Here is a 27,672-nt window from a genome sequence, read left to right as displayed (position 1 = left end):
TTTTTATAGTTACATTCCTTACTGAGTTATTTTCTCAGGATCTGATTGCTTTTGCACAAAGTGACTACAGTAAATCTCTGGGCCTACAGAGGCATGGACCAGATCCATAATTAAGCAGCCAATCAGAGGACTCCCCTTTTCTGTCATGCCTTGCTCAGCAAAAGCTGGCTTTTCATTAGCTGTCACTGGCCTGATTTCCACCCTTTTCTCTCAATTCATTTCCACATCCATCTGTTCATTAAGATATTTTAAACTGGCTATCACTGAATTGACCTACTAGTTTCTGCAGGGAGGAATTTCCAAGAATGATGCAGGAAATAAAACAAGGACTTCAGTGAAATCGATTGTTATACCACCATTGCTCATTTATTTATTCCATTATCCATTCAACAAATATTTACAGACTATAAACCTTGTGCAAGGCTTGATATTAGAACCATGGGGGATCCAAAGTCCTCAAAGGATTATAATCCAGAAATAAAAGCAATTATTAGTTACACAAAACACAGTCTTGTGGAAATGGACTCTGACTGACTGCAGGGGGGAAGTTAGAAATAAAGAAAAAACTCTTTATAGTAAAATTGATTAAATAGAAACAGGCTATCAAAGGAAATCCTGGAGGCTGAGTAACTTTAAAAATATGATGACTTAGAAACAGACAGCCTTGCCTAGAGGCAAAGGTTCCAGCAACCCGCCTGGAATTAAGCACAGAAGTGACTCAGAACTTTCTGATATACAAAGAACACGCCAGTCTCTTTGCAGAAGGAATAAGTCAGGCTGTGAAATAGTTTAAAAGTTTATTTAGGGTTCTTACCCCCAAATGCTCAGGGACTGCAATCCTTGGGTTGCCTTGCAAACTAAATCTGTCCCTCCTTCTTATCTTTGCCCCACTTGCTCCTCTCCATTACAGTTCATGCTCAGGCATTAAAAAGATGCAGTTTTTCCATAACCTGGAATTTTCTGCCATTGAATCATGTCAGCTACGCATAGACACACTACCACTCAAGTTCTGTATAAATGATTTGATGACGTTGGGTATTTTAAAAGTGCCTACCACACAGCAGATGCTCAATTAAGATTCATTTCCTCCTTTCCTTCCTTCTGTTTTTTCTCTTCCCTGGTGAGGGAGGGAAAAAACAGGAACCAACAAAAAAAGACAGGTCTCCTGTAAGACAGCATTCTTACTGAAAAGGTTTAAGCCACTTCTTATTGCCTACCTTGTGTCTGCGGGATGTAAGGAGACAGGAGTTTTGACCTTTTCTTTTCATATCCCTTCTGTGTGATGTCCCCTAAAATAGCAAGAACAGAAACAGGTTATGCATTATTCTTACTCTGTGGTTGTTCACTGTAGAAATAAAATTAATTACAGGGTGTTTCAGAATTACTACATAGAGAGTAGGAAAAAAATGTATAGTTCTTTGCCAAGGATTTTGCTATGTGTGATTTCCCACAGAATTGGAGCTGACTTCTTGTGGAAAACTGCAGGGCTTGTCCCTACACCAATCTAGCAGAGCAGTATGCTGCATTCCATGTCAGAGATTCCCAAGTTCCTAGGGCACCCTTGTTTCCGTGGTATTTAAGATATACAAAATGGAACGTGGCAAGGCTGGCAGACAAATGAACTTCTCTCCAAGGATTTAGTTTGACCAAATGAATGCAACTGACTTGGGAGGTATTCAATTACATTGCTCTACAGAACCACATAAAAATCAAAAGTCCAGTTAAGGGGAGAAGTCAAGGTTCACACACTGGGATGGGATTTTTGAAATGCACGTTTGCACCCTAGGATCTGTGCTGGAACTTGGAGCTGGAATTCCCATATCCTCTCCACTTGGTTCACTGGTTTGTATTATTTCTCTTCATGTATGTCTTTTTCACAAGGTTAAATGAAAAAGTACATATACAATAAATGCAAAAAGGATAAAACTGATTAATAGAGGAGAAACTCTGTGGCTGAAGAGTTCAAGAAATATGCTTGGTCCTAAAGAAAGGGTAGAAAATGGATGGGCAGAGAGCATGGTTAAAAGGACCAGGAAGTGCAGCAGGAGAACAAAGGGACATTTAAGGGACAGTGAGTAATTCAAAGCTGGGGGAATAAATATATCTGGTGAATGAATATATGTGGTGGGGAGAAAAAAGCCTATTCTGATGGATACAGAGATTTGAAATCATGGGTGATGAACGTTAGATGTGTTGGCCTCAGCATCTGACGGATGGAGCAGATGGCGGAGAGGCAGCAGGGCTCACTGAAAGGCTTAAGCAGGGGAGTAACGCTTGCATATCACAGAGTGCAGCAAGTTTATTCTTCCTGAGGAGCGTGGAACCAAGGGTAAAAGCCAGAGAGGCTAGTTCTTGCCCCAGTGCTACTACAGTGATCTGGGCTAGTAGCTTAAATTAAAGATAGAGGTAGAAGGGATGAAAAGAAGTGAATGGATTAAGAGAGACATTAGGGAGGAAGACTAGATAGGATTTGATGACTGGTTCAGTGTAGGATGGAGAAGGTTTTTGGCTTGAGCAACCAGGCAGATGGTCATGATATTCTCTGACAGAGAAATACAGCAAGAAGTGCATGTTTGGTGGGTTGAAGAAGATGAGAGTTGAGCTTAGGAAAGGGCTATGAGACACACAGGAGGAGATGTCCAATCAACAGTTGGCTACATGAATCTAGAACTTCAGAAAGAGATACTGATTTGGAACCATCAGGATATAGTTGAAAAATAAATCGATACAATCTCTGGAATAATTTGGCAATTTCTATCAAAATTCTGATTCACCAACTGCACTTCTAGGAATTTATTCAACGATAAAATTCACAGAGGTGCACAAAAATCAGTATAGGAATATTCCCTGACCCATTCTTTGTCATGGAAAAACTGGAAGGTCTCTAGATGCTTACATTATAGACCATCTGTATCAGTGGCTTTCAACTAGGAATGACTTTGCCCTCCAGGGGACAACTGACAACGTCTGGAGACATTTTTGTCACAACTAGAGGAAGGGGTGCTACTAGCATCTAAAAGATAGAGGCCAGGATGCTGCTAAGCATCCTGCAATGCACAGGACAGGCCCACGAAAAAGAATTAACCAGTCTAAAATGTCAGTAGTGTTGAGGACAAGAAACCCTGATCCACATAATATTATGCAGGTATTCCAAATGTACTGGCACAGGAAGCTCTCTAAAATATATTAAGGCGGGACTTCCCTGGTGGCGCAGTGGTTGAGACTCCACACTCCCAATAAAAGGGGCCCAGGTTCGATCCCTGGTCAGGGAACTGGATCCCACATGTACGTTGTGGCTAAGAGTTCACATGCCACAACTAAGGAGCCAATGAGGCGCAACTAGGGAGCCCCCCTGCCGCAACTAAGGAGCCCACGCGCCACAACTAAGGAGCCCACCTTAAGGAGCCCATGTGCCGCAACTGGGGAACCGGCAAGCCAAAACTTGAGACCTGGCACAACCAAATAACTAACTAAATAAAAATATTAAAAAACTTTTTTAAAATAAAATAAAATATATTAGGGGTAAAAGGCAAGTTGCAGAACACTAGGTATAATAAGAACTAATTTTGTAAAAAAAAAAGGTAATAGAAATGTTTGCATATATAAAGAAAACAGTCTAGAAGGCTATATATATATACATATATTAAATGTTTATCCTTGGGGGAATGAGATTATGGGGGATTTTCATTTGTTTTATATACTTTAACAGAGTTTGATTAAAAAAAAAAAAAAAGCCTGAACGACTTGTATAATCTCGACAATAAAGTTTTTTTCATTAAGAATGAACAGTTCTGTAGATATATATTTGTTAACATAATATAGATGGTCAAATTATATAACAGGAAAAAAGGCAAGATACTAAACAGTTTACACAGTATATTCAATTTCTGGAATAACAACATTTTTATACATACATGTATATGCACAGAAAAAATTCTGGATTTTTATACACCAAAATATTGAGTGGTTAGTTATGGCCTGCAAGATTATGGATTGGTTTTAGCTGCTTTGCAATTTTGCTTGCCTGTATTTAAAGTTTTCTACAATGAGCATCCATTATTTCAAGAAACAAGCATTTTAAAACTGCAATCATGACTACTTACTAGACTGTACAAATTTAATCACAATGGCCCTTCATCTCTGTTTTCCTAGTGAAGTAAGAAAAACCCACAGTGCATTTTTGGAAATCAAAACCAAGCCTTGTCAAATCAGCAAACTGCAGAGTTTAGGTAATCTCTAATAACACACAAAACTAATAGAGATGTGGGAGCCTACCAAGGAAACATTCCTGAGAAACAGGAAATCATGTCTTTTATTGCAAAAGAAACAAGCATTCTCCTGTCCCATTCCCCACTCACAAGCTCCCCTACCTCCACCACACACACACACACACACGCACACACGCGTGCGCACACATGCGCGCACACATGCCACTCCCTGAAAAGCACAAAGACCACTTCTGCTGGCTCAGAACACATCTGATAAAGTGAAAGGCCTTTAAAAGCCTTCTTCAGTGTTTAGAGTATCAACCATTCACTGTTGGTAAATGATCGTGGGACAAACTGCTAGACTTGGTATCATGGACATTACTCAACCACCAACCATCTCGGGTTTTGAAAAAGGTCAATAAAGAGAGTCTGATTCAGCCATGCCAATTAGCTCCATTTGTTCCATAAATGAGCAAAGACAGTGAAGAGCCCTAGGAGAAGATGCACTGCAAAGAGAAGTGAGGACTATGGTGATATAACTTACAAATGCCCCCTGCCTTTTCTCTGAGTACAAGACCCTGCTCAAAAGTCACCTCCTCTGTGACACTTGCCACCAATTGTTAGTCACTTCCTCCTGGTGTCCCTACAACTCTGCACACACTTCTGTGATAGCACTCAGCACATCACTGGTATTTTAATTATTTGTTTACACATCTATGTCCCTACTAGACTGTCCACTTGAGGGCAGGGCCTGTGTCTTGTTTATCTCTGTAGCCCGCCTGCAGCCCGGCACAACAGACACTTATTGAATGAGTGACTGAATGAATTGGTAAAATGAAGGCAGCGAAAGAACAATAAATCAACGAGACACATGTGCTTGGGTGGAAAACTGGAAATGGGAGAATGAGTGGGGAATGGGTCTTTACATTAGCAGGAGCGGAAACACCCAGGGAGAGAAATTTAGTGAACCAAAAGTTTACTGAAATTCGACAGCTAGACCTCGAAGGTGGCCAGAAAAGCAAGAGAGGAATAGTACATAAATCACTGGGCACTAAAATCGGAAGGAACTCCCACCAGATAGCGAGGTATCCCTTAGTCAGAGAGCAAGACCAGACAGAAGGAATTCAGTTATCCCACATAACTGAATTTGTTATCCACATTTCTGTCATTGCCTCTTACAGTCTGTGCTCTTATCACTCTTACCACCTGTAGTTAAGCACTAAAGCAATGCTTTTTTTGCACTAAAAAAATGCTTTTCGCTGCACTAAAGCAATGCTTTCTAAACTTGCCCAATTTTTAAGAATCACCCGAGGAATTTGTAAAAATACAAATTCCCAGGCCCCTCCCATGAAGATGCTGATCCACTAAGTTTGGATTAAGATCCAGATACCTGTGTTTCTAACAAGTTCCTTCCAACGAGTCTCAAAATTCAGGAAGTTTGGAAATCGCTGCACTGAAGAATCCTGTCTGGAGTGTGCTGGACAGTTCTGCTGACTTAATGTGAGAAGGGTGCGTGAGAAGGTTGTCTCGGCGACATGGCCTCCACGGAGAGCACGGAGCCTCGGGAGCTCACAGATACTAAGTCACACCACAGGCATTCTTACTCACAACAGATTTTTTGCCAGCTGGCATATAAAACAAAAAGGAGTGCCGTAACTATACCTGTATAAAATTTGCATTAAAATGGCATAGAGCTAAGTTAAACCCGTTGTTCAAGTTTTTTGAGAAGTAAACAAATACAGGGAGGATTAGCCTTCCCCTCCCACTAGGGTAACGTATTTCTTCACCCACTTAGTGAACACTTAGAAGAGTAGCCACTTCCAGAGGTCGGCAGCACCCAGCAGGTGTGAAGGCTCCTGGCCTGATGAGACAGGGACCCAAGAGACCAGCCCTGAGCAGTCAGAGACCCACGTGACCCAAGACTGTCTAGATGCTTCAGCACCACCACAGTCTTGAAGAGCCACACCAGACCGATGGAGAGATGGGTGTGTGGGGCAGAACAGAAAGGAAGTGTGTTCCCAACTTCTCTCCTCGCCACCTGGGATCAATGAAAGTGGCTTGGCTCAGGCAGCCCGCAACTCATCTCCCAGCAGAATGACAGAGCGCCTGGGAGGAGGTGGGTGCGAGCCTGCCAGCCAACCCAGCCTCTTAAAGGTCAGCGATGATAGGAGGAATAGTCCCACAAGTCAGTTAGCAGTTCGGGGAGTGTATGTTTACACTGGAGGAGCGGCACCATGCTGTGGTTCAGAACCTAAGAGCTAGACACAGCTGCACCTGGAGCACAGCCTTATCACTTCCTGGCTATCTGACTCTAGACAAGTTTCACTTAACCTCTTGATAAGTCTCGGTTTCCATGTCTGCAAAATGGGGAACAATAATATCTATGTTGCAAAGTTTTTATTTGTGATTAAAAGTACTTAGTGTGGGGACTTCCCTGGTGGCACAGTGATTAAGAATCCACCTCCCAACGCAGGGAACATGGGTTCAAGCCCTGGCCCGGGAAGATCCCACATGCCGCGGAGCAACTAAGCCCGTGCGCCACAACTAGTGAGCCTGCGTGCTGCAACTACTGAAGCCCGTGTGCCTAGGGCCCGTGCTCCGCAACAAGAGAAGCCACCGCAATGAGAAGCCCACACACCACAACGAAGAGTAGCCCCCACTCACCACAAGTAAAGAAAGCCTGCACGCAGCAACAAAGACCCAACATAGCCAAAAATAAATAAATAAAATAAATAAATTTTAAAAATTAAAAATATAAAAATAAAAGTACTTAGTGTGGGCTCTGGGATATCAAAAGTTCCAATACCCATAAACATTTACTGAAGGCCTACCCTACTGGCTGGGTGGGGCAAGGGCAGGCAACTATGTTCAGAGAGAGGAGACAAGGCACACAGCATCACTAATACTCCACAATGAAGCGCCATGGACAGGTGCACACCAACTGCAGCGTGGGGCCCAGAAGGGAGTGTCGTGCTGTCTACTTGGGTACCGAAAGAAAGCTCTACAGAGTGGTGACATTGGTCTGGGTCTGGCCTTTCTACTATCAGAGCTATGACATGAACTCCTAATGGCGCAGTCACTTATTGCTTTACCAGTTTTCCTCTGCTGCATGGGTATGGCCGTGTTTGGTAGTTCCTTTATGATTCTCACCTCCCAGAGAGAAGTAGGGCAATGTTAAGTAATTCTCACAGATGACCTTGTGCAGCACCCTGAGCAATTAGGTGCTAAATAAACACAGGGTCTGGGAAATTCTGGAGGGTCACCAAGTCGGATGTAAGTATGGTGCTGTTGGTCAAGGATTACAGCTTGTTGAAAGCAAGGATTACAGCTCTAGCCATAAACTCTTTCTGCTCCGAAGGAAATAAAAAGGTATGTGCCACGGCAGCTCCGCCTCAAAGTCACACCTATTCAGTCAGAGGGGGCAATGGCTGGGGGGATTTGGAAGATGCCACAAAAAAACATTTTTGAGCACTGAATGGATGACACACAGAGTGTTAAGCAAAGATGAATAAAATAGTATCCATGTCTTCAAGAAGTTTCAGGTCTAAAAAAATAACTACAATAAAGTGACAAGTGCGGGCTTCCCTGGTGGCGCAGTGGTTGAGAGTGCACCTGCCGATGCAGGGGACGCGGGTTCGTGCCCCGGTCCGGGAAGATCCCACGTGCCGCGGAGCGACTGCGCCCGTGAGCCATGGCCGCTGGACCTGCGCGTCCGGAGCCTCTGCTCCGCAATGGTAGAGGCCACAACAGTGAGAGGCCCGCGTACCACAAAAAAAAAAAAAAAGTGACAAGTGCTACATTAGAGATTATGTACAAAGTCTTATGTAAGTATGAAGGAAGTAACGGTGATAAAAGGTAATTATAATATTCAATAAGAATAAATAAGTAAACAACAACAACACTTATCAAGGGCTTACTATGTATCAGTCTCTGTTGAAGAGCCTCACAGCAGTCTTATCAGGTGATATTATCATCATTCCCATGTTATAGGATGAGGGTAGTGAGGCACAGGAAGTTTAAGCAACTTGCCCACAGTCATACCTAGGAAGTGCTATGGTCAAGAACTGAATCCAGGCAGACCTGGCTCCAGGACGCCTCCTCTTAAACACTACACTACATTCATTTTCAGAGAGAAGCTCCAAATTCAGCTTCAGAAACATTGGGAAGACTTCACAGAAGTTGCTCTTGGGTGGGGTCTTGAAGGATGACTTCAGACAGAGAGACACTGAGGGTGAAGACACTATTTCTCAAACCCTCAGCTGTGAAAGAGAGTGGCATGCTTGGAGCAACAGGCAGATATGAGAGCTGTAAATTCAGTCTCCCGCGAACAGGGCAGGACACTGGCCCTACCGCTGCTCCTGCAGGTCCAGCCAAAGGGGAGCATCAACATGGGATCCTCAGAGGCTTGAAGTTTAGGGCTTATATAATCTCATGGGTCATCAATTTACTTCCCCCTTCCTTAAATGCCTCTCTATAATGCAGCCACCATTCTAGATTTCAAAATATTCTGACAATTTATTTAATCTGCCAAAAACTCCTCTTCAATATACAGAAAAGGCATGACCTTTATGACAGAACAAGAAACTGAGACATGAAAAGATAAATATCTTTTTTAAGGATACACGGCTAGACTAGAATCTGGGTCTTTGGTCTTATTGTTCTTTGTCCATTGTTCATTTGTAAGTGGCCCCCAAATCAGACACAATAAAAGTATAAAACTAACCTATTGCTCATAAAATGAACAGCATGGGACAAACAATTTTTATGACTCGCCCCAAAATATAGATGACTTTCAAGAAGGCATTAAACACCAGCAGCACCACCACTACCACCCTGCCTGCAACAGGGCTCTGGGTGAATTGTCTCTTTTAGCTATTTTTTAAATGAGACAGCCAACTGTAGAAAATGTCCAAGTGCATTAAAAAAACAGTCAGCAAGAAGTGATTACACATCATTACTAAATACTCAGCTAAGGGAGAATGTGGCCTCTCTGTTTTGTTAAGGAGTAATTAGGAGGGAAAGAAATGAGAGACTGAGAAGAAAAAGTTCTAGAGTCATCACCTTTAAATCTATACCTGTATCTAAATCCTCTTCTATCCTCTACACGTAAACGTTAGACCAGGAAGGTGGGACATGTTGGCTATGACTGGAGATGGGGAGTCGGACTGGGGTTTATGGCTATTCGTAGGAATATAAATACACACATAGAGAGAAAGAGCCAAAATATAGCTGAGAATGTGAATGGGGTCAGTCTTAGCAAAACTGAAAAGGGCAGAGGATTTGGATCATATCCAGGAGACATGGGCTAGAAGACAAAGAAAGTTATCGATCATTAAATTTTACCATGTTCTCCTTACAATGACAATTCCATTCAATGAATTACATGTACCAGCCACGGATCCTCCAAATATCCTCCTTCCAGAGGTGATATATAAAGGTTCACAAACACACAAAATAAAGGCTCATCATCACCGAAAACAATGGCCTTACCCCTTAAGCCATATTTAGAGGCATTTTGGCCTTTGTCTTTTCCTGCCTAGTTTTCTTCTCTTATCTGAACTAAAAGGGGCTAAGAGGACTCCAAAGAATTTGAAACCTTGAATTACTTTTAAAACTCTCTGAAGTTTCTTTCTGCACATAGATAGGACTAATCTTATGTTGAAAGGAGGGTGAAAAGATACAATATTTTCATAGTCTAGCAGAAGTAAACCTCTGTTAAAATACTTCAATCTGCTGAAAGATGAGAATTTTTATTTTATCTAATTTTTCTTTTGGAAAAAAATCAGTGATTCTAAAGTATTCAACTGGCAGCCTATAAAAGCTACGGTCTTCTCTTCTTTTAACTTTGCTAATCTTACAAAAGATTTTCAAGAAAATTTAACTTCAAGACATTCAAATTTCCATTCTCTGTAGATGTCCTCTCACCTCATTTAGGACAATAACTAGACATTTTCCACATCAAGAACTTGAGAGTAAGCCCAGACTGCTTTCTCCCAAAACTCAAATCATAGAATTGCTTTGGCTGGACCGTTCTGTTTTCTAGGTCAAATATATATGAATTCTTACAGATGGTATTTCACCTAAGGCACCAAGCAAGTTCAAACGAATAAAAAGCAACAGAGTAAAACACTTGACACACACGGAGAAACCAAACTCTAAGTCTACTACATCATCAGGCAGCTGGCTAAACTAATTCATCTAATGCAAAAGGTATGTTCATGTGTCCATTAGAAAAACTATGTCTGCAAATAAGAGATCTGCTATACAAATGACCTGAATGTTTAACCAGGACAGGAGGAATCCCTGAGATGGTTCAGCCAGTAGAAAAAGCACAGGGTTTAGCATCAGGCAGACCTGGACCTGGGTTTGGACCCTCAATCTGCCATTTACTGGCTCCTGGACAAGTTACTGAACAACTCTGCCTCAGCTTCATAATAGGTAAAATTGGAATAACTCCCGCCTTGAGGGCTTATGATGAGTCTTGAATGAGAGAATACATGCAAAAGTTCCTGGCACGTAGCACACACTCGACTAGTTGTATTTGACACCACTCCAGCCCCAGTCCCACCCGTAAGTCCTAACATTAACTTTATCCTTAAAAGGGTTATTTAGAAAATTCTGGGTTGGTAGGTTCTCTTTAAAAAAAAAAAAAAAATTTAAAAGAGGAGAGAGTGCATTGTCTCTAAAGACACATCATGGCACAGTTCTAGATCCTTAGCAGTAGGAGCCAGTGAAGTTAGTGACTTTGGGTGCTAAGAGTCTAAAAGAAGGAAAACATGTCAAAGAGGAAGAACGAACATCTAAACCAGAAACGAGCAGATTAGTTCAAATAAATATATATAAATGTCTGTAAATAAAACAGTGCCATTATGCACAAAACAGGATTACATGCATCTGACTATGGATGTTGTAGTTTTAATTTAGGGCTAAAACTGCAAATGCCTCGGGTGGATGGGGAATGGGAAAAAAGAAAAAGAAAAAGAAAAAAACGGTAATTTTCTTTACAGCTTCTTTTTTTCCCTGATTTTTATCTTTAATTTTCCTCAGAAAATTAGAAAACCATTTCTTACAAGGACAGCTAGGTATATGCAATTACTCTGCCTTTATTCTAGCATCGATCAGAATAATTTTTTTAAACTAGGCAATATATAATGACATCTATACCACTCATCGAATCTGAATTGAACAGTGCATGGTGCCAGGCATTCTTTGTCAATGGTGCAGATGAAATTAACAATGAATCGAAAATCTAAGTATGTCCTCTCTCAAGTACAGAAATAAAGTGAAAATTTTTAAACACGGGAAGAATTTTGTTGGTAGCCAGTTCATACTGCTCTGGAAACCAAAGATGCTCAGGGAAAAATATAAGTAGGGAGAATACCACCACTGTTGTAGTATGTGGATCACAAAATAAGCAACTTGTTTGATCTCAGATTCCAGGTGTCAGAAGACTTATGTTTTCTTCTCTGTTTTGCTCCAAACTAGGTCTCTGATCCTGGGCAAGCCACTATACTTCTCTGGGCCTCGGTTTCCATATATGTAGAAATAAGGATCAAATGAGCTCTAAGGCTGCTTTTGGTCAATGTTTGATGAATGCCACTTGCCTGGCACTGCTATGTGTGACAAGGCAAAAACCAAGGGAAGGGGCTTCCCTGGTGGCGCAGTGGTTGAGAGTCCACCTGCCGATGCAGGGGACACGGGTTTGTGCCCCGGTCTGGGAAGATCCCACATGCCACGGAGCGGCTGGGCCCGTGAGCCATGGCCGCTGAGCCTGCACGTCCGGAGCCTGTGCTCCGCAACGGGAGAGGCCACAACAGTGAGAGGCCCGCGTACCGCAAAGAAAAAAAAAAAAAAAACAAAACCAAGGGAAGGTACCCAGTAGGCAATAGGACAGATGAGCTCTGGGAAAGATATATACATTCTCTCCATCACTGTAGAAGGTGGGAGCTGAAAGCTTGGGTGTGAATGATATCATCAGAGGGAGTACAGTGTGAAAAGAGAAGAAGGCCAGAAAAGAAATCCTAGAGAAAACTAACATTTAAAGAATGGGCAGAGTTAAAAGAGATGATACTGGGACACAGCAGGGAGACCAGGAGGGCACAGGGGGACGGAGGAGAGAAGAGGGAGAGGGAAAGCGAGAAGGAGATGATGAATAATGTACACTGTCACAAATGTAAAATCAGAATCGAAAAGCACCAGCTAGATTTGGCAGCTAGATCACCAGTGGCCCAGTTAAGAACAGTTTTAAAGGAACTTGAGGAAGAAGACAGATTATTTACAGTACTAAAGCGTAGATAAGTGGTAATATGAGAGTAACAGATTTTTTTCTTTCAATATGTTTTGTTATAAAGTGAACAAGATATGGGGCAGTATCTACAGAAGGCTACAGAGTCAAGGAGAATGAGTCTTCTTTTCTTTCTCTTGAAGATGGACAAATTTATGTATTATAGAGAAAGAGCTATTAGAAAGAGGGTGAAACACTGATTCAACCAACAAAAACTAAGAACTTGCTACCTGCAAAGCACTACTTTAGAGGTACAGAACAGAAGAGGATGGACTTGGTCCCAAAATTTATAGTCATGGTCATGAGTTTTCCAGCACAGAGATATCCTTATAATGACAATCATGTAATGAATGACTTAAATACAAGTTTGATAAGGGCTGCACAGAAGTTGTCCAGGGGCTGAGAGGGCTCTGACAGACGTCAGCAGGCACGTTGCTCAGCCCAAACCTGCAGGCAGTTTCTGGGCAGCTAGCTGGGTAAGGCTGTTCTGAGGAAGTGGGTGACGTTTAAGCTGAGACCTTAAAAAAAAAATGAATACATTTAAATATTTTGAAAACGACACAGAAGCTGGGGGCAGGGGCAGTGGGCCTGCAGTAGTGCTAAGCACATCCCCTGAGAAGACCTTGAGGGGGACACGTCTGGGAGGGAGCACAGCTGAAAGCCAGCGCGGCCACTGGGGTGAGATGAGGTAGGGGAGGCAGCAGGGGCCCAGATCCTGCAGGGTCCTGGAGACCATGCAAAGGTTTAGGGATTTCATTATAAATGAGAGAGAAAGCCTTTGAAGGGCTTTAAGCAGGAGAGTAACATGATGAAACATAGCCAGGGAACGAGGCAACTGACAAGGGCTGAAGTTCCTGAAAAGATTAGACGGAATAAGATCCGGAGCTGCGGGTAGGGGTACCTCATGGGTCAACCTATGCTGGGAATGTGGTCTGTGTCCTTGATCTGTGAGTGCTTCCTGGGTGTGGAACCGTTTATCCTCAGCCCTTGGGCTGCCTGGCGGAGCTTAGAGAAGCTGGGAACCCTGGAGCAGTCACCTCAAGCAGGCAAACAGCCTTTTTAATCCCACTGTACTGAGCAAATATTATCATTTTCTGTGTCTGTCAGGATGCATGAAAGATTGGAAGTGCTGTAGGACTTTAATGATATCCCTTTCTCGGAGAAAGGAGATAAGGATGGATAAGGCAGTACAGTTGCTGAGGGAGCCCTGGGGGCGGGGGTGGGATGGGGGGCAGAAGACAAAGGGACTCTGGTCAGATGACCTCTAAATTTCTTTCTGCATAGGAATCAGAGTAAAGGTTTTTGATCTATTTTTCCCCCTACTTTCATTTAGTACTTACCTCACGCCAGGTACCATTCATCAAAACATTCACCATGTAGGGACTTCCCTGGTAGCGCAGTGGTTAAGACTCCGCGCTCCCAATTCAGGGGACCCGGGGTCGATCCCTGGCCAGGGAACTATATCACACATGCATGCCACAACTAAGAGTTTGCATGCCACAACTAAGGAGCCCACCTGCTGCAACTAAAGGAGCCCATGTGCCGCAACTAAGGAGCCAGCAAGCCACAACTAAGGAGCCCACCTGTTGCAACTAAGACCCGGCACAACCAACCAAATAAATAAATAAATAAACAAACAAACATTCACATGTGTTAACTCACTTAATCTTCAAAACAATCCCATAAGTGGTATTATTATTAGTCCCAGTTTTCAGGTGACAAAGTGAGGCACAGGGAGATTAAGTTACCTTCACAGGACACAATACTGTGAGAGAGCCAGCTTCAAACTAGACGGTCTGGCTCCAGGGTCCAAGCTCTTAACCACTACTCAACATTGCCTTGCTAAGGCTCTTTGCTGAGAGGGACCAAAGAGCTGGAAGAGAGGGTTTTGGTAAAGATATTGAGTTGCCACTATAAGAATAGGAGGTAAAGCAGGAACTAACACACCACTGTAAAGCAATTATACTCCAATAAACATGTTAAAAAAAAAGAATAGGAGGCACATGCTCTGAAGGTGATATAGTGTGTAGTCCCAGCTCTGCCAGTTGTGTCTGAAAAAAGTTAATCTCTCTAAGCCTCAATTTCCTCAACTATAAAACAAAGATAATAGAATATACACTTTGTGAGGATTAAAGCGGTAATACGTGCAAAGTTCTTAGTTCCTAGCACTTAATAACATCTGCTACTCTAATGGCAGAGGGGGTTAACTAACGAAATGAGAGTGTGTCAGGCACTGACGAGAGTCCAGGGCGAGAGGAGAAAAGGAACTTCTAGTGGCACCAATTTCCAGGTTTGTGATTTTCTCCAGTAACCTCTGGGAGAAGGCTGATGGTCTGAATAACTGAGAGCTGGGTTTTAACAAGAAAGGGGAAGGGAAGGAGGATGATGGGACCCAGGCTAGCAAGTATTTATTAACAATCAATCAATAATAAATACTCGTTGAATAAATGATTTTTAATACTAGCAACCTAACTTCTATAACTTTTTAAAGTTTCTATGGGGAAAGCACTCAATTCACCTTGAGATAGCAGAATACGTCACCCTCCAGAAGAAATAATAGGATTCCAAAAGGAGAGAGTACCGAAAGGAATTAGAGAAGGGAGATCAGGAAGGTATATAAAGGTTCCCTGCTAGGCTAATTCTCCTTTCCCACCCCCCATACCTGTTTTTCATTTCTCACTTTGAACCTACTAAACACCAAAAAACAACAACAAAAAACAACAACCAAAACACACAAAAAAACGATTAAAGACAAAAACCATGAAAAAAAGTGATAAGGAAGACTAAAGATTAGTTTATGTTGTAGAAGAAACACTAAAAATTGAAATGTTCTTTGGCATTTCCTCCTAAAAGGCCTGGGGGGCAGGGGCAGAGTCTATAAATGAAGAGATAATTGCTGGTGCAGGGAGCAGCTTTGTGGGAATTGGTAGAAACTGAGAAGGGGATCAGGTCTGGTGAAAGAGTAACTGAGGGATGGGTTACTAGAGGAAGGGAGAGGATAAAGCTATCAGAAGAGGAAAAGGGAGTTCCTAAATCCAACGGGGTCCATCCTGAATCAGACTTCCATAAAAGATGGCCAGATGCTGCTGCCAGTTCCTCTTTTTACCATGTCAAAACTTAAAAGAACTAGCTGGTGGTCACTATGTTTAAAGATTAAATAAAAACAATCCACACCTCTCAATGCAGCCTCAGCAAAAAGAATAAATGTTAAATGTTAATAATACTCTCAGGAATAGAGGCTCCCTGAGCAAAAGCAAAAGGAATAAAAATGATCTCGCAGCTACACAACTGGTAACAGAAAGCTGCCCGTGGCTTTTCACTGGCCCAGGAGATAATATCCTTAGCAGGTAAAAAAAAAAAGTAGAGTGAAAGAAAGAAATGGGATAAACGGCTTAAGGATTTTTACAAATGACTTGTAATTTTGTATACACCATTCGCCAGTGTTTAGGAGCTGTAACTTTCGGTTTGGCTGACAAAGAATGGTTTCTTTCTTTCTGTAATGTGTGTGTCTCTTGTTTCCCTGGAGATATTTAAATCTCCAATACCATTACCTAAAAAATCTTCTTTCCCGCAGTTTCACTTGGAGAAAAAAACAACAACAAATTCCTTCCTAAAATAGCGAAGACAACAATGCGAGGAATAATACTTCAGAGTCTGAACAGATATTTCCTGTACTTCACTCGAGGTACTAATCACAATCAAAATTAGGAATTAAAAGGAAAAAAACACCACTACTGACACTTACCCTCAATAACAACAAAATACCCAGTACACCATTCTTGCCCTACCCTCATCACCCCCCCAAAACAAGACACTGCTTGCTACATGTCTGAATATAATATTACAAAAATAAACTTTGAGAGCTGTCAATACATGGAAATGTGAATATTAAGCAGGATAAACATTCATCATAAAAACAGTAGTGTAAGTAATGAGAAAAGCTACTATTCTAGAATAAAAGCTAGAAATAATCGAAAGTTGGATTTGTTCAATTAGTAGCTGTATACTTAGAATTTTTTTTAAAACTTTACTATTAAAATCCTTTCATTCAAAATATTTCGTCGACACTTCCCTGGTGGCGCAGTGGTTAAGAATCCGCCTGCCAATGCAGGGGACACGGGTTTGAGCCCTGGTCCGGGAAGATCCCATATGCCGCGGAGCAACTAAGCCCGTGCACCACAACTACTGAGCCTGCGCTCTAGAGCCTGTGAGCCACAACTACTGAGCCCGTGTGCCACAATTACTGAAGCCTGCGCACCTAGAGCCTGTGCTCCGCAACAAGAGAAGCCACCGCAATGAGAAGCCCGTGCACTGCAACGAAGAGTAGCCCCCGCTCGCCCCAACTAGAGAAACCCCACGCACAGCAACAAAGACCCAATGCAGCCAAAAATAAATAAATAAAATAAATAAAATTAAAATATATATATATATTTTGTCATTGTGAATTTGAAATACTATTTCCTTATTACCTTTCCCATTTGCAGTGTTTTTGCAATGTAGTTTTTTCAGAATGCAATTTTGATATTTTAACAGAACATGAAAGGTGAGGAAACAGTATAAAAAACCAAGTATAAAAGAAACAAAAGCCAAGCATAAGCAGTTTGTGTGCCAAGGAGTTTAAAGACAGACAAGTGCCCCCACCAACTCTTCTTTTCTTCTCCAGAAGAGCATTTTTAGCTGGGTAAAACAACCCTCAGGATAAAAACCACATTTCTCAGTCCCCTCACAGCTAGGTGTGGTCAAATAACTAAGTTCTGGCCAATGTGGTCCAGACAGAAAGAATGTGTGCAACTTCCAGGTCCTGCTCTTTAAGGGAAAAAGCACGTCCTCCCTTTTTCTCCCTTCCTGACAGCTGAAATGGGATTGTGGTGAGCAGTCATCTTGGACACGGGCTGACGGCCAGATCCAAGGATAGTGAAGTTCAGGACAGAAAGAGCCCAGAGACTGACGACCTCATGGAGCAGAGTGGCACACTAGTGCAGACTATTACATAACACAGAAATCAACTTCTATCGGGTTTAAGTACCTGTTATTTGGTATCTCTGTTACATACAGTCAAACCCATAATTCAACAAATATATAGTAAATGAAGTGACTTCCAGTCTGTGGCAGCAAATAATTGCTGCTACTTGTATCCCCACCAGAAGCACAAACCATGGCACTAAAACTGTTAAAAGCTAATTTAACTGTTACATAGGTGAGACATACCCTCATAAACTTCTCACTGTTAATCCTCTTGATAAATCTTTTTTCACAACCAGTTTTATGTAAATGTGATTTTGATCCAGGCTGAATTCTTATAAAGTAAATCTGGTTTACTTAGCTGAAATCAAAATATTGCACAGCAACTCTTTGTAAAATTATCTAAGAACACACATTAAGAGTCTTGAACTGGGTGCATCAATACACTGTGCGTGTTAAATATTTCTGACAGATGCCGTTTCCATGAAAGGTTTTTAGCACAATCAGGATGGCATTTCTACACTGTGCTGGTGTTTATTTTTATTCTTAAAGTTAAAATAGCAATCATTTGATATGCTGAGCTCCCCATCAAAATATTACCTAAATAAACTCCCAGTTAAAAATAGATGCTTGAACACAAATTCCAATTACCAATTTGCCAACTGTTGAAGGACTACAGCCTGGAAATAAGCAAGCTGTTTGAGGAATGATGTTTTCCAACTAAGAGCTTGCTATACCAGAGCCATTAGTAATCCAGGAAATTCTCTGAGCTTCAACAAGAGCAACTCTGCTTTTACTGATAACACTCAATCATGCTTCAGTGTAAGACTGTGTTTGAACAAAAACCCCTCACCTTAGCCAAAAGATTTTAAAACTACCTAATATATAGCTAATAGACATAGAGCAATAAGCATATAGCTACTACTGAAAAAAAAAAAAGCTGTCAAGTAAAGGAAGAAAGATAAATCATTGGAAAGACCTGATGTGATGAAAAGAAGTAATGAGATTATCATTAAAAAAATTGTTTTTAATGTTTAAAAGTTTTTGGATATTCCATGTCTGTGTGATGCTCCAAAAGTCAAACAGATCTAGGTTGTAAGCCTAGCTCATCACTTATCAGCTTTGTCTCTTTGGACAAATTACTTAAGTTTCCTGGGTCCTTGTTTTTTCCATCTGTAAAATGAGGAAACCTGTACTTGTCTCACAGGACTGTTAACAGGATTGGGAATGTACACAAAGCTCCTAGCAGTGTGCTTAGTTCAGAGTAGACAATCAATAAATGTTACTTCCCCTCTCCACCCACTCTGCCCCTGCCACCAAGCACCAAAATCTCAGAACAAATTTCAAATGAAAGGGTTCTAGGTGGGTTGTATGCCTTTTTGCAATGAGTGATATTTATGTTGGAGATCAGCTAAAAACACTTCCCTGGATGAAACCATACATTCACACAAAAATTTGCACATGCATGTTGATAGCATTATTCACAACCAAACAGTAGAAACAATTCAAATGTCCAACAACTGACGAATGGATAAACAAAATACGGTATGTCCAAACCCAGAATATTATCCAGCAATAAAAAGGAATGAAGTACTGGTACATGTTACAACATGGATGGCCTTGAAAACATTATGTTAAGTGAAAGAAGCCAGTCACAAAAGACTGAATTTTGTATGATTCCATTTACATGAAATGTCCAGAAGAGTCAAATCCATAGAGGTAGAAAGTAGAAGGGGTGGAGTGGATGGAAAGTGACAGCTGATGGGTATGGGGTTTCCTTTGGGGGTGATCAAAGTGTTTTAAAACTAGATTGTAATGATGGTTGCACAACACTGAACTTACTAAAAAACACTGAATTACATACTTTAAATGGGTAAATTATGTGGCATGTGAATTATACCTCAATGAAGCTTTAAAAAAACCTCACTGCGGGGCTTCCCTGGCAGTGCAGTTGACACGGGTTCGAGCCCTGGTCCGGGAAGATCCCACATGCCGTGGAGCAACTAAGCCCATGCGCCACAACTACTGAGCCTGCGCTCTAAAGCCCACGAGCCACAACTACTGAAGCCCACGTACCTAGAGCCCATGCTCCGCAACAAAGAGAAGCCACCGCAATAAGAAGTCCGTGCACCGCAAAGAAGAGTAGCCCCCGCTCATCGCCACTAGAAAAAGCCCGTGTGCAGCAACGAAGACCCAATGCAGCCAAAAATAAAATAAATTAAAAAAAATAAATTAAAAAAATAAAAATAAACCACCTCATTGCATCTAAAATGTAATAAATCAAATCACGGCTATTCAAAATATACTATCATCTAGAAAATAGACTACACTGGTGGGTATGTGTATATAAACCTCTAAGTCACTTTATAATGCCTTTAGCAGTTCATCATGTTTATTTCTTTCTACTCATTATATACAATGGATGCCTTATCTCCTGTGCACCTCAAATGATACCAGCTATGTACCATACTTGAGAAAACTGAGAAGAGCCACTCAGCTTAAATCTCTTGTGGAATTCTAATTGATATACATTCTTTTTAAACAAATAGAACATTTATGAAAACTGACCACATACTAGACCATAAAGTAAGTTATAAACATGTCAAAGAACTGCTATCCTACAGACCACTTCGTATGTCAACAATACAATACAAATCAATAAAAGGTAACTTTTTTTAAAGGCCGGATATAAAAAATAGTCTACTGTGCCATTTACTTGTATTATATACTGTGCATGTAATATATATATACTGCCACTTGATAGTTAGTTCATAAGGAAATGGGCTGAGGTTGGGTGTATGTTTGCATACTGCCAACAGACCTTGTTATATTTAACACATTTGTTTCTCAAAAAATGTATATAATCAATCATATTTAGGAGCATTTGGGAATTTGCTATTTAAAGCATTCATGGAGTAAATCTTTTTGTACTATAAATAATTATTGCCTAACTCATCTGCACTTAATTCTTTCAAAAGCTTATTCTGTATTTCGCAGAGAATTCAGTACACTATCACTATCTGGGAGAATACAATCCATCAGGAGCTTGCATGAGATGCAAAACAATACAGAGAAAGGAATTTGGTGCTCTGGTCAGTGCCAAGGTCAACATTTCCCCAAAGTGTTCTTCTAATTCAGCAAGCCAAGGCCTGGAACCAGTCCATGGCTTTATCATCACTGTGGATTTATCCTTGACCAGTTCCTGAGAAAAGACCTCCACTGGGTCCTATCTTGGCAGAAAAATGGGACCAAGCTTCAATCACTTCAGGTGACCAACTAGCTTAAAAATCTGAAAGACAGCCACTGATCTTCCTCACCTACTAAAATGGCAAGCCAAGTCATAGCTCTCCCCTTTCCTTTCCAGGCTAACGTCACTGAACCACTTGAGCCTCTTTTGAAAGACCCAATTCCCAACTGCTTGCTTTTTATTAGACTAGGCAGTCTTCAGATGAAGACAAAACTAAGTGCTCATTTCTTGGACTGTGATGTTCTCTTCTCCTGGTTCCCCCACCCTGCCTAGTCCTCTTTTCAGACCTGGACATATCAAAGGCAACACTATATTCTTTGCTAATTTATAAAAAGGCATGATCTTGTCAATCTTGTCTATTGCCTCTTTAAATTGACATCACTTGTTTATTTGCTTGAGAAAAATAGTTGCTGCAAATATTAAATACTGAATTTTAACTTAGATACCAATTGTATTGCTGAATAATGTATGTATTAAGTTACATAGACTTTGATACTACCATACCATTTGTGAGTGTGCAAATTGCTGCTCTATTTCTACCTCATTTCTTTCTATAGATTCCTAGAAGGGAAGATGGAAACTACTTTAGTAAATTAATATACAAGCTTTAAATTTGAAACATATGAACCTGCTCAAGGCTGACAAGGGGGATTTCCAGAACTCCAAAAGCTCCTTTGTGATCCAGCCCTGAGTGGCTAATAACAAGAGTGAGAAAACTTTTGCTCTCTGATCACAGGATCATTATGTTGGCTTATATAATAGGATCAGCAACTGTGGAACCAGGAGAAGACAGACCAGAAAACACAGGGGTGAAGATGGTGCCCAGAACAAAATCATATGCAAACAGATTTGGGCTCTTTAGAGACTGGGGATGAGACAGGGTAATATTTAAGTGCTAGAATAAAAGTAACAGGTTAAATAGGAAGCAAGGTGTAGTAAGAATGCATAGAAACATTACAAAGGCCAACAAAAACATCCTACTGTGAGGCAATGTGGCATACTGGTTAGTGTCCCAAATCTGGAGCCAGATGCTTGGGTTTAATTCCTGGCTAAGATGTAAAAACACAAAGTATAAATCATAAAATATATAAAACATGAAAAGCAAACATACTTTTAAGTTAAAAGGCTCCCCTGGTCAGCCTGTTCCACACATCTTGTACTGTCCACATAAACATACATAAGCATGCACATACATAAGTATGTGTTACTAATCTCTCATTCAGCCAGTGCTGATGGCCTGCTAGGAGTCAGGCACTGGTCTAGGTGCTTGGAGTGTGCCACAGCAGACAAAGATTCCCTTGTGGAGCTTAGATCTGAGGGAAGAGATAGACAGTAAACTATAAACGTAACAGGTGGATACATTATATAGAACGTTAGAAGGTGGAAAATGCTTTGGAAAAAGAAAAATTTATAAGAAGGAGAGCAGAGTATGGGGGGATGTTCATCAGGCTGTAGCATTAAATAGGGCAATCAGGCAGAACTCATTTGAGAATGTGAGATTTGAGCAAAACCTGAGGGAGGAGTTAGTCATACAGACATCTTGAGAAGAGCCTTCTGGTAGGAATCTTCCGGGAAGAGGAAACAGCTATGCAAATCAATGAATTGAGAAATATGAACATGTTTCAAGCTTTAACACAACACTAGAAGCAAATATCAGGCTTCTCCAAAACACTCAATCATCTTTGGAAAAAACTTTTCTGAAGGGGTTAAAAAAGATAAATAGGAGTATCCAGATTTTACAGAAATATTTTTAAAGTAACCCACTGATTTAAAAACTAATCAATTAAAATGGTTATCTGAACAGGTAAGTGAATATTCTCCTGAACTATCCAGTGGGGGAAAGAAGAGAGCCCATGGGCAGCTAATGCCAGGCCAGGCTTGCAGGGCCCCACCTCCTCACTCCTCTGTCAGGCCTGTTACAGCCTGTGCTTCCAGAGAGTAGACTTTCCCCACCCTACTATCAGGCTGCTCCCCCCACACAGGAAGCACATCTAGTTTGGGACTCACAAGAGAGAGATTTGTTTTTCTCATTTGTAAAGTGTTATTTACACCCACACTTATTCATACTACAACAACAGCTTTTCTGTGGAAAATAGCAATCAACATATTCTAGTATTAATACTGCTAATAACTAAAACAGTAAATTCTTAAGAAAATAATTTGTCCTCATCAGGTACTAGCTAGTAGGAACCAAAGGGAGGTTTTGGAAATCATTTGAAACATCAAAAGATGTCTAGGGCTTCCCTGGTGGCGCAGTGGTTGAGAGTCCGCCTGCCAATGCAGGGGACACGGGTTCGTGCCCCGGTCCGGGAAGATCCCACATGCTGCGGAGCGGCTAGGCCCGTGAGCCATGGCAGCTGAGCCTGTGCGTCCGGAACCTGTGCTCCGCAACAGGAGAGGCCACAACAGTGAGGCCCGCGTACCACAGGAAAAAAAAAAAAAAAAAAAATGTCTAAATTAACTATCCTGGTCCTATGTACAAAACTGAAGGGCAGAGATGTATTTAATTCAAACATATACCACTCCTGAATTTACTTGTATTTATTTACTAACCTGAGTAAGTAAATGTTAACTACTAACCATCATGAAAATTTCTCTTTCTGGTTCTATAAACTGACACCATCTCCCAGCCATTTGAGGTGGCTTACTAATTAAAAACAAAGGTTCCCAATATTTCAATTTTTTTTTCCTGTTCAGTTGAGCTGCAGGAAATGGAAGCAGTTGAATGTGAATGTAAATACGGATGTCCTTACAGAACTGTTGTCATAAATTACATGATCAGGAAAAGAGCAAAACAATACGAAAGATCATAATCTCAAAATCTCCTACTGCCATCACAGAAAACAGGCCATTTTTATAGAAATGGTGTTGATGATAACAGTTAAACTAATAAATAACAACCAGTGACTCCAGTCTCCCTAGGCAAAGGCTATAATTACTCTCTGTCAAGCTTTCTGTTATATTATATGGCTATCTGGTTAATACGAAGAAACAATGAAATCAGAACATCCTTTCAGGGGAAACAGTTGTGCAGTGTTCACAAGTTTGTAAAACATTCATATTTTGACCCAATACTACTTCTAGGAATCTACCCAAAAGAATAACAAAAATTTGTCCACTCAATGTTATTTTTACAGTGACTGTTAACAGTTTAAAAAACTATTTTACAATATTATATAACCAGCAAAAAAGATGTTCACTAAGAATTCCTCTAGTAAGGGCAGAGTCAAGATGGTGGACTAGGAGGACGCAGAATTTGCATCTCCGCACAACTAGGGCACCTACCAGGCACCAGTGGGGTACCACAGACACTTAGGGGATGGGAGGAACCGCCAGCAACCAGCTTGTGGGATCTTGGTTCCCAGGCCGGAGGTTGGGCCTAATCTCCTGCGGTGGGAGCTCCGAGTCCAAACCACTGGACTAACAGAGAACCTCAGACCCCAGGGAATATTAATCAGAGTGAGGTCTCCCCAGAGGTCCTCATCTCAGCACCAAGACCCAGCTCTATCCAACTGCCTGCAAACTCCAGTGCTGGATGCCTCAGGCCCCACCCATCCAAAAAAAAAAAAGAATGAAACGACAAAAAAATATCTTATAGACGAAGGAGCAAGGTAAAAACCTACAAGACCAAATAAATGAAGATGAAATAGGCAACCTACGTGAAAAAGAATTCAGAGTAATGATACTAAAGATGATCCAAAATCTCAGAAACAGAATGGAGAAAACACAAGAAACCTTTAAAGAGGATCTAGAAGAATTAGACAGCAAACAAACAGTGATGAACAACACAATAAATGAAATTACAAGTACTCTAGAAGGAATCAATAGCAGAATAACTGACACAGAAGAACAGATAAGTGACCTGGAAGATAAAATGGTGGAAATAACTGCCAGGGAGCAGAATAAAGAAAAAAGAATGAAAAGAATTGAGGACGGTCTCAGAGACCTCTGGGACAACATTAAATGCACCAATATTTGAATTATAGGGGTCCCAGAAGAACAGAAAAAGAAAGGGTCTGAGAAAATATTTGAAGAGAATATAGTCGAAAACTTCCTAACATGGGAAAGGAAATAGTCAATCAAGTCCAGGAAGCACAGAGAGTCCCACAGAGGATAAATCCAAGGAGAAACACGCCAAGACACATATTAATCAAACTATCAAAAATTAAATACAAAGAAAAAATATTAAAAAGCAGAAAGGGAAAAACAACAAATAACATAGAAGGGAATCCCCATAAGGTCAGCAGAAACTCTGCAAGCCAGAAGGGAGTGGCAGGACATATTTAACATGATGAAAGGGAAAAACCTACAACCAAGATTACTCTACTGAGCAAGGATCTCATTCAGATTCAATAGAGAAAGTAAAACCTTTACAGACAAGCAAAAGTTAAGAGAATTCAGCACCACCAAACCAGCTTTGCAACAAATGCTAAAGGAACTTCTCTAGGCAGGAAAAACAAGAGAAGGAAAACACCTACAAAAACAAACCCAAAACAATTAAGAAAATGGTAATAGGAACATACATATCAATAATTACCCTAAATGTAAATGGATTAAATGCTCCAACCAAAAGACATAGCCTGGCTGAATGGATACAAAAACAAGACCCGTATATATGCTGTCTACAAGAGACCCACTTCAGACCTAGGGACACATACAGATTGCAAGTGAGAGGATAGAAAAAAGATATTCTGTGCAACTGGAAATCAAAAGAAAGCTGGAGTAGCAATACTCATATCAGATAAAATACACTTTAGGGTCTTCCCTGATGGCGCAGTGGTTGAGAGTCCGCCTGCTGATGCAGGGGGCACAGGTTCGTGTCCCGGTCTGGGAGGATCCCACATGCCGCGGAGTGGCTGGGCCCGTGAGCCATGGCTGCTGAGCCTGCGCGTCTGGAGCCTTTGCTCCGCAAAGGGAGAGGCCGCAAAAGTGAGAGGCCCGTGTACAGCAAAAAAAAAAAAAAAAAAATACACTTTAAAATAAAGACTGTTACAAGAGGTAAGGAAGGACACTACATAATGATCAAGGGATCAATCCAAGAAGAAGATATAACAATTGTAAATATTTATGCACCCAACATAGGAGCACATCAATACATAAGGCAAATGTAAACAGCCATAAAAGGGGAAATCAACCATAACACAATAATAGTGGGGGACTTTAACACCCCACTTACACCAATGGACAGATCATCCAGACAGAATAAGGAAACACAAGCTTTAAATGACACATTAAACAAGATGGACTTAATTGATATTTATAGGACATTCTATCCAAAATCAACAGAATACACTTTCTTCTCAAGTGCTCATAGAACATTCTTGAGGATAGACCGTATCTTGGGTCACAAATCAAGCCTTGGTAAATTTAAGAAAATGGAAATCGTATCAAGTATCTTTTCCAACCGCAACACTATGAGACTAGATATCAATTACAGGAAAAAAAATTGTAAAAAATACAAACACATGGAGGCTAAACAATAAGCTACTAAATAACCAAGAGACCACTGAAGAAATCAAACAGGAAATCAAAAAAAACCTAGAAATAAATGACAATGAAAACATGGTGACGCAAAACTTATGGGATGCAGAAAAGCAGTTCTAAGAGGGAAGTTTACAGCAATACAATCCTACCTCAAGAAACATCTCAAATAAACAACCTAAACTTACACCTAAAGCAATTAGAGAAAGAAGAACAAAAAAACCCCAAAGTTAGCAGAAGGAAAAAAATCATAAAGATCAGATCAGAAATAAATGAAAAAGAAATGAAGAAAACAATAGCTAAGATCAATAAAAGTAAAAGCTGGTTCTTTGAGAAGACAAACAAAATTGATAAACCATTAGCCAGACTCATCAAGAAAAAAACGGAGAAGACTCAAATCAACAGAATTAGCAATGAAAAAAGAGAAGTAACAACTGACACTGCAGAAATACAAAGGATCATGAGAGATTACCACAAGCAACTATATGCCAATAAAATGGACAACCTGGAAGAAATGGACAAATTCTTAAAAAAGCACAACATTCCGAGGCTGAACCAGGAAGAAATAGAAAACATAAACAGACCAATCACAAGCACTGAAATTGACAATGTGATTAAAAATCTTTCAACAAACAAAAGCCCAGGACCAGATGGCTTCACAGGTGAATTCCATCAAACATTTAGAGAAGAGCTAACACCTATCCTTCTCAATCTCTTCCAAAATACAGCAGAGGGAAGAACACTCCCAAACTCATTCTATGAGGCCACCATCACCCTGATACGAAAACCAGACAAAGATGTCACAAAAAAATAAAACTACAGGCCAACAGCACTGATGAACACAGATGCAAAACTCCTCAACAAATTACTAGCAAACAGAATCCAACAGCACATTAAAAGGATCATACACCATGATCATGTGGGGTTTATCCCAGGAATGCAAGGATTCTTCAATATACGCAAATCAATTGATGTGATACATCATATTAACAAACTGAAGGATAAAGACCATATGATAATCTCAACAGATGCAGAAAAAGCTTCTGACAAAATTCAACACCCATTTATGATAAAAACACTCTAGAAAGTAGGCACAAAGGGAACCTACCTCAACATAATAAAGGCCATATATGACAAACCCACAGCCAACATTGCTCTCAATGGTGAAAAACTGAAAGCATTTCCTCTAAGATGAGGAACAAGACAAGGTCGCCCACTCTCACCACTATTATTCAACATAGTTTTGGAAGTTTCAGTCACAGCAATCAGAGAAGAAAAGGAAATAAAAGGAATCCAAATCAGAAAGGAAGAAGTAAAACTGTCACTGTTTGCAGATGACATGATACTATACATAGAGAATCCTAAAGATGCTACCAGAAAACTACTAGAGCTAATCAATGAATTTGGTAAAGTTGCAGGATACAAAATTAATGTACAGAAATCTCTTGCATTCCTATACACTAATGATGAAAACCCTGAAAGAGAAATTA

The 27,672-nt window shown here is 40.7% G+C and overlaps 1 protein-coding gene across 3 annotated transcripts in view; it reads right to left on the bottom strand.

The window, feature by feature from the left end:
- Nucleotides 1–27,672, bottom strand: part of DIP2B (disco interacting protein 2 homolog B) — a 235,370-nt gene that overhangs the window by 114,725 nt on the left and 92,973 nt on the right. For all 3 annotated transcript variants that reach the window (XM_029206503.1, XM_029206504.1, XM_029206505.1), the window contains exon 2: nt 1,218–1,289. In XM_029206503.1, coding sequence (XP_029062336.1) covers nt 1,218–1,289 — 72 coding nt within the window. The remainder of the gene's footprint in view (nt 1–1,217; nt 1,290–27,672) is intronic.

This window comes from Monodon monoceros, unplaced genomic scaffold, assembly GCF_005190385.1.
Source record: "Monodon monoceros isolate NGI ecotype Baffin Bay Population unplaced genomic scaffold, NGI_Narwhal_1 Super_Scaffold_6, whole genome shotgun sequence".
Lineage (NCBI taxonomy): Eukaryota > Metazoa > Chordata > Mammalia > Artiodactyla > Monodontidae > Monodon > Monodon monoceros.
This window is presented reverse-complemented; position numbering and strand designations above follow the sequence as displayed.